The sequence below is a fragment of the Drosophila santomea genome, chromosome 2R (assembly GCF_016746245.2).
Source record: "Drosophila santomea strain STO CAGO 1482 chromosome 2R, Prin_Dsan_1.1, whole genome shotgun sequence".
NCBI classification, from domain to species: domain Eukaryota; kingdom Metazoa; phylum Arthropoda; class Insecta; order Diptera; family Drosophilidae; genus Drosophila; species Drosophila santomea.
In genome coordinates, this window is record NC_053017.2 from 18,645,089 (window position 1) to 18,656,810 (window position 11,722).

Sequence of the window (11,722 nt, forward strand, 5' to 3'; positions counted from 1 at the left end):
GGTAGGTAAATTTTAAATAAAAAGTAGGTGGAAAATAAAATCCAATATTTAGTTTTAAAAATATGTGGTTAAAACGGCCTTACAGCTTATTGTTTGGTTCGAGTACAGGCTAAGTCCCGATGGTGTATTTCCATGGCCCGTGAAATCAGTGTGGTATGATTGAGCGATCCCCCTGCGGTCACACTAATTCCGATCAACTCAACGCGCTGAGCAAATCGAATCGCTTGTGCTAAGAATTTGTTTTTTTCGCAATTAACGGCCGTGAAGAGCCAGCAATCTGCATGCCAAGTGGCTAAAAACGAGAAAGACCTGTGTTTGCGTTGCATAAAAACCCGATAGCCGACTGCGGTCCATGTGTCATTCGCGGCTGAAGAGCAACAAGTGGCCCCAAATCGAAAGCAAAAGCAACAACTAAATAAGTATAAAATATACAATACACAGCAAGAAAAGGTGTTCGAAGCGGTGCGCGCAGCTTGTTTTTTGTGCCGAGCGTCGCGCAATAAAACAAACAAAAAGCCATAGCCTAAAAACAACAACCACAACAAAAGCCGTTTGATCGCGAGTTTGTGTGCTTGCACGAGTGTGTGTGTGTGGCTCTATCTGTGCGAGAGTGGCAAGCCATTATTTTTCTGGTCTTATGACGTAAACCACCGAAAAAAATCAAAAGTGAGCAGGCGACACAGATATCAAAACGAAGGTGAGCGCATTCTTACCCATTCTTGCTTCGTTTTTCGAAATTCCAGCGGTTACTGGACGGTTTTATACTTGTTTACATTTTCGCAGTTGCAGCACACAACTAATGTCAGAGAGTAAGCGAGAAAGACATATGTAGATCGGTCTGTGCAAGGAGTGTCGACCGGAGGGACGGTTGCTTTGGTTGTTGGGTAGGGGTGGGGAGGGGAGGGAAAGAGACGCAGTGCATGTAAACAAAATAGAGAAAGAGGCAATTGCTGTAAATTCTTTGGCAAAAGAAATCTTGTTGAAAGCATTTCCTCCGCACATGCTTACATGCTTATGTGTACTGGCGACCTGAAAAGAAATGGTTGCCCTGCTTGAACTTGTCGCTCCACTCTCCACTCTACTCTCGCCCCCTCCCTGGCACTCTCCTCTGCCCACACACACGCACCACTCCATTCACAATTGGCCTTTTGCGGAGTCATAAGAAATATTAAATTTGATTTCTCTAGCCGAGCATTGTGAATGATTTGCCGACAGTTGGCACGCCTGTTCGCTACACTGCAGAAAATAGCCATGCACATATGTACATATTTATTGAATAATGCCTTGCATTGTAAGCATTGACTGCTTTATTTTCTTATTGCTCTCATAGCTTAAAAATAAATTGCAATATAATTATGATTCATAATAATTATAATGAATACAAATTATGAGTGCTAATAACCATCGTTTTTTTTAGTTTTCAAACAAATCGTACAGTTAAGTAGTTTGTTTTCCGTGTAGCGAGCCAGAACCATCCGCAAAACCTGTTGCTCGTTTGCCTTTTTATTGGATTTTTCTGTTTTTCTACCTCTCCAGCTGCTGCGATTCCATTAGTGATTCATTAGTTGCGTTGGCCAAGCTAACGCTAAAAGCCAACGCGTGCTCCCAGCGCATCCTTCAATACAAGGCAATTCAAATGTTCAAACGCTAACGGCCAGCAATTCAGCCTGGCCAAGTGAATCACTCAATAGCCACATACATATGTATTCTTACCAATTTCTCTCTTGTTTCGTTTGGCTCTCCGTTTAGCTCTACAAGTAACGTGCTAATTCCTATTTTGGCTCGCCGCAATTATCGCATCGTTTTGTAAATTTAGTGCGCATTATTAATGAATTTGTCCAATTTGCTGCGGCATACTGTTTTCTGTTTTTGTTTATAATTATAATCAGCCGTTTTCACGCTTCGAAAGTTTTGGAAACCACAATGCTCGGATTCTAAATTGGAAAATTTGTACCTGTATCTCCCCATATATAAATTCAAATCATTAAATACGGAGTAGTTCTTTTTCTAATAATTTTTAATTTGTTTTTTTGCTGTTAACAGTCACGCAGTGTTACTCTACCCATATAAACAATTCGTACTGCATTTCCTCCTACTTTTGTATGCGTTTTTGTCAAGATTGTAAAACATGTTAAAGGAATATGGCACCCTACCCCAGCTGATGAACCACTGAGTTGGCCCTCGTTCCCTCAGAATGTACGTGTTAATTGAAAATTCCACACTCCGTTGAGGCTGAATCGAAATTACGACACCCCAGATAATTGTAAATAAACCCAAGCTGATAATGATCGACCACCTCCCATCCATCCGTCCATCGATTGGATGCATTCGTAGGAAAGCCATCAGAAATGGCGGTCTGCTCGCCTCTCGAACACTTGTAAACAAAGAACAGCTGTGAAGCTGTCTCCCCAAAAATACTGAAGAACTGGTGCACTGCGCATGCCTTGAAAATCGTTGTTAAGTCTTTGTTTAGTTTTCGCCTAGCTATCCACCGAAATGCGCCTCAAAAAGCTGGGGTTAGATTTTTAAACTTATACAAAGCAGTGGAAGCAAACTCAACTTTTCTGTGTTCTTTGCAGAATGTCTCGTCACGAGAAAACGAAATCCACGGGCGGCGGGCTCTTGGACAGCCTGTTCGGCAGGCCCTCAAAGTCCAAGGGCGGAACAATCAGCAGTGGAACCCTGGCCCATGGCGGACGACCCGTGTCCGCGGACAACTATGTGGTGCCGGGCGTGGAGGACTTTGAGCAGTATATCCAGCAGCTAACCGTTGCGGAACTGGACGCCAAGTTCCTGGAGATCATTGAGGACATGAACATTCCGAAAGACAAGAGGGAGCCACTGTTGGCCAAATCGAAGGAGGAGCGACAGAAGATGATTATGTGGCATTTGAAAGGTAAACAGCACGACGAAGAGCAATGCAAGAGCAAACTCTCCTAATGTTGTATAATTATTCCCTATTTCCTATTGGAAAGTGTAGAAATTTGCTGCACCTTCTTTCAGTCGTAATCTTAAACAGTGTATAGTGTACTCCCTAATCCGTAATGTTCAAAGCTACTTTAGAGGGGCAACCTGGTTGGCGAAATTGTAACACCCTCTGCAAGGGTATACAAACAGCACACCATCGATTTTCGTGCAACCGAGCTGGATGACTCTGTCTTCTACCTTTGCTTTTGCCGTGTGCCCGTGGAATACTGCATTCCGCTTCTGATAAGATAAGAAGGTAACGGTACTCGTGTCCGTGTGCTTTCCCCGTTTCGCTGTGTGCGTGTCACTGCGAATTTTGTTTTCTGTTTACTCAGCGCCTTTTTTCAGCTGCCAATTTGCTTTGTGGCCATGTTCGGTTCTATATTATACCGCCAATATTTCTCATGGCCAACGCTCCTTTAGATAAGTGAACTCTTCAATTTCTCAAGGGGTGACAACTTTCTTTGTTAATTGTATTTCTTAAATATTTTCTAGAATAATTATAACGATATTATGTAGGTGGAATATTCTCACACATTTCTGTATTTAGATGGTATTCATTCACATATTTACCGAGATTAGTATGGGGTGTACTCTACTGTACCCTCGGGCTAGTTATCACTGTAGCACATCGCCAGCTCTGCTTTCAGCTTCATTCTTGGGGTTTCGCTCCAGTTAGTTCCCCATGGCCATGGTCCATTATCAGTCTTGCAGAGTGTGGAATCAAAGTTCTCTTATCGTTTGTAACGCTGAATTGCGCCACAACCTCGGACTATCTATCAAGTAATACCAAGTGCTATATATGTACGCCATGTACTACGGAGAATGCGTGACAAAGTGGAGCGCAAAAAGTGAAAATGCGAAGACATTGGATTTCCTCCACCATGCACAGCACATTATACAATTTAAATTACGTCAAGTGGCAGTGAGAAAACGATTCTTTTTTCGCGCTTTGGTCTTTTTGTTGAATAAGCAGTGCAACGCGAAGGCGTGAGAGAGATGGAGATGCCTATGTGCACAGAGAATAATTTTACTGAACATCGTACACAAATCTAGGTAACGAAAATAACTCTAAAGGGGATTATTAATCATTATACCTTTAATTTGTTAGAGCTTTCGTTTTTTTTTTCTTCAACGTTTAGTCAGTTCTAATCGTGTTTATTTAGGCTTACTTTTCAGTGTAGTAGGCAGAGAGTTTTGCTCTGGGTCTCTCGAGCTGTATAGATGTGATTTTCCTTACACTTTGGAACGATCATAAAATGCAAATATGCGAAAACGTTAAACACATTATGACAAAATCGAGCTGAAAATAAATTCTGACGCCTGCCTGTCGGTAAGCTTAAGCTGCGGCAAAATCGTATCTTATAGGTGCAGATAGCTCCGAGTGAGAGGTAAATAAAAACTGAAATAAGTATTTGTGGGTCGTGTTTATTGTGGCAGAACCCACTTGTTGCGAAATTAAATTTTAAGCACAAACAATGGACTGGTCGACAACAAAAAAGATCCGTACAAAAAGCTGTTCATTAACACGCTTCGTTTGCCGTTTTGAGTTAATTAATAAAACAGTTAGCGTAGTTGAGTTTTCACGGATAAACGAATAAGTTGTGGGCAGGTTTTTGCCAATTTGATTGCTGTCAGTGGTCAGGTAATCATAGAAAAGGGTAGGTGCTCGTTCAGCGAAGGTCTCCCTTCTACAGGTGGGGCGAAGTAATTGCCTTTCAACTACCCTTATCTCACATTCTTAGAGTAAAGTTCCCAGATAAAGCTGTGCAGCAACTACATATGCCGAACCTTCAAAGTGTAAACATTACATACAAATTTGAGCCACCTAGAATATGTATCATCGTAGCATGAAATGTACAAGCTTCAAGCGAGAAAAAAAATCGGCGCCAGCAATCGATTTAATGCACAATTACGTATTTTAATGTGTTGATTTTATGGTTACAAGTTTGTTTAACATATCTTATTAAAGATTACATTCCAGATTAGCACCTCTTAAGCGGTAATTAAGCGTTAGTTAAGTGATTTTCTTATTAAATAGCCAATATGCCTCTGTGGGAAAGTATGTCGATTTTGCAGAGTAAAGAGAGGGAAGAATGAATCAGTGCTGATATGACTAAATTCAATGGTGTTGTCAGTGGGAGGCAAACCTCTTTCTTTAAATTTAAAAGCCTTGAGTACGAACCAGCAATACTTCTTATCACCACAAACGTGAGCTGAATGATAAATTTTGTTCTATTTTGCTGTTGTGCAAACTTATGTATATTTGGAATAAAAAGTGTGAAACTTTAAAATAAATAGCTGTATTTAAGTACTGACCAGATTTTATATACAAATAGGTGTTTACCAAACATTATTCCTATGATTACTATGCGAAATTCCAGTGTCCAGTAGGCTTACAGAAATTCAATACGCTCACTCATCCGACTCCAACTCCGATTTCTCTTCCAGGTAAAAACTCACTGGAGCGCAGCGCCAATTCCCGCTTCGAGAAGCCCATAGACTATGTGGAATATCTGCAGAATGGGGAGCACAGCACGCACAAGGTGTACCAATGTGTGGAATCTCTGCGCGTGGCGCTCACCAGCAATCCGATCTCGTGGATCAAGGAGTTTGGAGTGGCGGGCATCGGGACGATCGAGAAGCTGCTGGCCCGCTCGAAGAATGATGCCAGCTACGAGAAGATCGAATTCGAAGCGATTCGATGCCTGAAGGCGATAATGAACAATACATGGGGTCTGAATGTGGTGCTCAATCCGGATCAGCATAGTGTCGTGCTGCTGTTGGCGCAATCTCTGGATCCCCGGAAGCCGCAGACCATGTGCGAAGCCCTCAAGCTACTGGCCTCCTTTTGCATTGTCTATGAGCGAAATGGCTACGAGAAGGTTCTTCGAGCAATAACCACTATTGCAGCCACATCCTTTAAAGCGAGCGAACGCTTTCGACCCATTGTGGATGCGTTGTTTGCATCGGGTAAACAGGACCCCAAACGGGAGTTGGCCTGTCACAGTCTGATTTTTATTAATACTCTCACCAATACGCCCACTGATTTGAACTTTCGCTTGCATTTGCGGTGTGAGATAATGCGCATGGGTCTATATGATCGCCTAGAGGAGTTTACCAAAATCGTCGAGTCCAGTAATAACGAGGCTTTGCAGCAGCACTTCAAGATCTTCAACGAGATCCGCGAGGATGATTTCGAGGAGTTTGTGCAGCGCTTCGATAATGTCACCTTCAACATGGACGATGCCACCGATTGCTTCGATGTGCTGAAGAACCTGGTGACTGACACCACTTCCGAACCCTATTTCCTATCCATCCTGCAGCATTTGCTGTATATCAGGGATGACTTCTACTTCCGACCTGCCTATTATCAACTGATTGAGGAGTGCATATCGCAAATCGTCTTCCACAAGGGTTACTGTGATCCGAATTTTGAGAACAGGAACTTTAATATAGACACCTCGCTACTGCTGGACGATATTGTGGAGAAGGCAAAGGCCAAGGAGTCGAAGCGGTCGGAGGAGTACGAGAAGAAGATCGAGCAGCTGGAGAGTGCCAAGCAAGAGGCGGAAGCGAAGGCGGCTCATCTGGAGGAGAAAGTCAAGCTGATGGAGGCTAATGGTGTGGCGGCTCCGTCGCCCAATAAGCTACCCAAAGTAAATATACCCATGCCCCCGCCACCGCCAGGAGGAGGTGGGCCTCCTCCACCACCGCCACCACCTATGCCGGGCAGAGCAGGTGGCGGACCTCCGCCTCCGCCACCACCTCCCATGCCCGGAAGGGCAGGTGGACCGCCCCCACCTCCTCCACCGCCCGGGATGGGTGGCCCACCGCCTCCACCTATGCCTGGCATGATGCGTCCGGGAGGTCCTCCACCGCCGCCCATGATGATGGGGCCCATGGTTCCCGTTTTGCCTCATGGCCTGAAACCGAAGAAGAAGTGGGATGTCAAGAACCCCATGAAGCGGGCCAACTGGAAGGCCATTGTCCCGGCCAAAATGTCCGATAAGGCATTCTGGGTCAAGTGCCAGGAGGATAAGCTGGCCCAAGACGATTTCCTCGCAGAGCTGGCAGTTAAATTCTCCTCTAAGCCTGTGAAGAAAGAACAGAAGGATGCGGTGGATAAGCCGACGACGCTGACAAAGAAAAATGTTGATCTTCGTGTGCTCGACTCGAAAACTGCTCAGAATTTAGCTATTATGTTGGGAGGATCGCTGAAGCATCTGTCCTACGAACAGATCAAGATCTGCCTGTTGCGCTGCGACACCGCCATCCTGTCCTCCAATATCCTGCAGCAACTTATCCAGTACCTTCCGCCGCCAGAGCAACTCAAGCGTTTGCAGGAGATCAAGGCCAAGGGCGAACCGCTACCACCAATTGAACAGTTTGCAGCCACAATAGGTAAGAGGAATGAAATTTTTATTTCAGAAGGCGAAAAATAATAATTTACTTAATTCTAGGGGAAATCAAACGTCTTTCGCCGCGACTTCACAATTTGAACTTCAAGCTGACCTATGCGGACATGGTGCAGGATATCAAACCCGATATTGTGGCTGGAACTGCAGCATGCGAAGAGGTCCGGAATAGCAAAAAGTTCTCAAAGATCCTGGAGCTTATTCTCTTGCTTGGAAACTACATGAACTCGGGCTCCAAAAACGAGGCCGCCTTCGGCTTTGAGATCAGTTATCTCACAAAACTGTCCAATACGAAGGACGCGGATAATAAGCAGACATTGCTGCATTACCTGGCTGACCTGGTGGAGAAGAAATTCCCAGATGCACTTAACTTCTACGACGATCTATCGCATGTTAATAAAGCGTCGCGTGTTAACATGGATGCCATCCAAAAAGCAATGCGGCAAATGAATTCGGCTGTGAAGAACCTGGAAACTGATCTTCAGAACAACAAGGTGCCGCAGTGTGATGATGACAAGTTTAGCGAGGTGATGGGCAAGTTTGCCGAGGAGTGCAGACAACAAGTTGATGTGCTGGGTAAGATTAATGCTTCGGATCAGAAGGAATATTGCATGCAAGAACAAATTATCTAACATTCGGTTTAATTTCAGGCAAAATGCAATTGCAAATGGAGAAGCTCTTCAAGGACCTCAGCGAGTACTATGCGTTCGATCCCAGCAAATACACAATGGAGGAGTTCTTCGCGGATATCAAGACTTTCAAAGATGCCTTCCAAGCGGCGCACAACGACAATGTCCGGGTACGCGAGGAGCTGGAGAAGAAGCGCCGACTGCAGGAGGCCCGAGAACAGTCTGCTCGAGAGCAACAAGAGCGCCAGCAGCGTAAAAAGGCAGTGGTTGACATGGATGCTCCGCAGACGCAGGAGGGCGTGATGGACAGTCTGTTGGAGGCGCTGCAAACAGGCTCTGCCTTTGGCCAACGAAATCGACAGGCCCGTCGACAACGACCAGCGGGAGCGGAGCGGAGGGCCCAGCTCAGTCGGAGTCGATCGCGGACGCGTGTCACAAACGGACAGCTAATGACCCGCGAAATGATCCTCAATGAGGTTCTAGGCTCCGCGTAGAAGTGATGGAACGAGCAATTCCCCTCTGTACATATATAAATAGACATCTGTAGCGATATAAAAGCCTTGGTTCATTAGCTGTGAATCTGTGTGCTTAGCCTTGCTTGCATATCAACATATTGGCGTGTCCAAGAGATTTGACGAAATGGATGCCCAGCAGGAAGAACTGTATCAAAAGCCGCAAAGTACTAATTAACTGGATCCAGAGTCACAGATGGATTTTCTGAAAGTATTCATTGCTGTTAGGGTCCTTGGTTAAAAGAATTGAATTTTCCGTTTTAATAATTTATTTTATTGATTGTTTAATAAATAACATTTTGTATGGTTAAAATTGGCCGTAAGTTAATATTTATAATACGCAAATAAGTCGAATATTTAATCATTGTTGACTCTAAATTCGTGTAAAGCCTTTACCACAACTTAAAAAAATTAGCAATACATATCAACGAAAATCCAAGTTCGCTACCTAACGAAAAATAATATATTTTTGATACGCTTTTACTCATTAAATTATAAACCCGCTAACTTGTGTCGGTTCCAACTCTAGATACTTCAACAAAAATTGACACTACTTTCTATTGATTTGTATCTTGTGGTCCTTACTACTGTATTCCTATTTTACTGTGGCATGTTCCAATCATTTTGTTGTGCACTTCGTTTTCGAGGCACTCACTAGGGCGAGATTTATATCAAAGCAAAATTCCTTTTGTATTTAATTTGTTTTTAAGCGAAACTTTTTTAAATTTGTTTACCTTAAAATCGTATTTTAACCCATGCTATACATAACATTGTTAATAAATGCCTATTTTTCGACAATGACGGTATATTGAAAATAAAACCAACATAAAATATTATATTACACTTTCGAATGTTGTTTGGATGTGGCCATAGTGGAAAAGATCTTTTAGCAATGATAGTTAACCCCAATTGATTGATCTAAATTGGCAATTATCCTGGAAAATTACCTGGAAATTCGTTGATTGCGAATCCGAAAATATTTTGGGCTTTCCACCCAAAATTTTGTTTTATTAACAAAGATATTTTATCGCCAATGTCGCGGCACCCATAAAGGTTTTTGATTGCGATGGCGAAGGAGGCGGTGGCTCGTACAACGCAAATGCACTTGCTGTGGGATCGGCTGGGGGTTACGGGTGGAACGGGGTTACGGGTTTTCTGGAGGGGTTTGGCCGGGCAATCGGCCGTAAAACTCTCAAAAACGTAAACGAACCGACAAACAGCAAATGCCGCACGACGAAGACACGTCCACACATCCATACTCACATTCGTCTGGCGTCGAGGAACACATTACGAGTATATGTATGTTCCAGCGCCACAGATATAAGTTATTATATCGGACCAAGTTGCTGGGACTTGGGACTGGAACGGGGACATATCTCTAATGGTCTGATTGCCCCTAGAGTTTTATTTTGGAGTCTGCTTTATGGGCTATGGCGCTTGCTTTGCTTTCTTTATGGGTTTATTAACATAATTGAGGGAATATGTATAAATGCCATTGAATTCTTGTCAGGTTGTTGTTAACGTCAATGGCGGGGACAGATTTTAATTTACGATTGGCAGATAGAGATGCATTAGAGTGTTTTACAGATTGGAATAAAGCTTTCATTGGTTGGAAGGAATTTCGAAATGGATTCGGGGCTTTCGATGATCGTTTCCTTGGCAAATCGTCGAGGATGGATTATAAATTATATTAGTATTTAGAATTATTTAATAGTATTTAGAACTAGTTTATTGCTAAAGTTAGTTCACGTTAGAGCTCTGTACAAAGATTAGCAGAATTTGTTTAAAGGGGTGTGCAATCATAATATGAACAGAAATTCAGCATTCATGATTCATCTCGAAGTTGCCTAGAGGGCAGTTACCATATGTTTACATAGATCACTTAGGGATTAGCCTTTTTGTGTGCCCCTAATGACTTCCAGGTAACACACCGTGTTACATGACTTGCCCGTGCCTGGAATAAGACAAGGAGCCCAACCTTATAGTGCCTACTATAGGACCTACCCTTCCAGACCCAGCCCACGCAGTAAATTCCACCGAATTGTTGATGGTTTGCGAAAAAAGAAGAAAAAACAAATCTGGGCTGTGGCTGCCTAATTGTTGTGTGAACTTTATGGGCCCGCTCCGATCGATGGGCAGGTCAGCCCACCAGCACCACCAGCACCACCTTATAGGCCTTGTTTGGTGTCCCCGTTCTCGCGCGACCGTTACGATCGCATCCTGGATCGCGATCGCGTTCGCGTAATCATAAAATCACCTCTTGTGCGCGGGTCTTCGATTGTTTTTCAGTAGGTTTTGTCTTACGGACATTAAGGGGTTTTTTGTTTGCACACGAACCCGAACCAGTTTTTGGTAGTTCCGCGTTAATAAGTGAGTTTTAAGTACCTCCAGCGCGAGGCCAACTGCCTGTGCCCGTTTTCCGAGCCCTTTTCCGGACTTTCATATCGGTTATCCTCCATTGTGTCCAGCTGCATTCGTTTTCAATTATTAGACGACATTTGCAGTTTTACGATCCTCTACCGACGACCAACGCGGCAATCAATGAATTTAGTTTTTAATGATCTATAGAGGATTTCTGGAACTCTCGGGATTACTCAATCGGCGCGAGCTTAGCTGTCTTTTTAGGGAATACAATTGGGAATAGCAGGGGAATAGCAATTCTTGCGAAAAATGAATAAGAATGGGTGGAAAAAAGTACTAGTAGTAGTATGATTGAAGGAAGTTTTATGTGACCGGGGATATGTAAAATTTGATTAACCACCAATACATTATTCCAATTTCAATTAAACTTTTTAAATAAAATTTTAAATAAATAAAATAAAAGAAAAAAACTGTTCAAATAGTCCTATCCGATCTTAGCGCACATTATAGTTTTATGAAACCTAATTGACACAATATGAATATTTTGAATTTATTATATTGCCAATATTATAATTAGGCGCGTTTCAATCAAATAATCACACGCGTGTCTGTTATAAAGCATAAATAAATCAATTTATTTATTTATTACATATATAATTTACGTTCAATTATAAGTTTTTATGTTAGTGAGCAAGTTTTGTATATAAGTTTAGTGTTATTATTATTGCAAAAGTTGTTGTGAAATATTATGATGTGCTTTGTTATTTAAATTCCACCACTTATTTTCTATATATGTACATTGCCTGATTAGATCTGAATGGACTACCTCATTTGG

The 11,722-nt window shown here is 42.8% G+C and overlaps 1 protein-coding gene across 2 annotated transcripts; it reads left to right on the plus strand.

Moving 5' to 3' along the window:
• The first annotated feature begins 168 nt into the window (after window positions 1-168).
• LOC120447119 (protein diaphanous) lies at window positions 169-9,362 on the plus strand. Of its 2 annotated transcripts, none has more exons than XM_039628550.2 (5): window positions 169-697; window positions 2,580-2,896; window positions 5,419-7,371; window positions 7,431-7,961; window positions 8,036-9,362. In XM_039628550.2, the coding sequence occupies exons 2-5, from the start codon at window positions 2,581-2,583 to the stop codon at window positions 8,506-8,508; spliced, it is 3,273 nt and encodes a 1,090-aa protein (XP_039484484.1). In that variant the 5' UTR covers window positions 169-697; window position 2,580; the 3' UTR covers window positions 8,509-9,362. The 2 variants fall into 2 exon arrangements, with proteins under 2 accessions (XP_039484484.1, XP_039484483.1); XM_039628549.2 differs by lacking the exon at window positions 169-697 and adding an exon at window positions 2,368-2,516.
• Window positions 9,363-11,722: the final 2,360 nt, after the last annotated feature.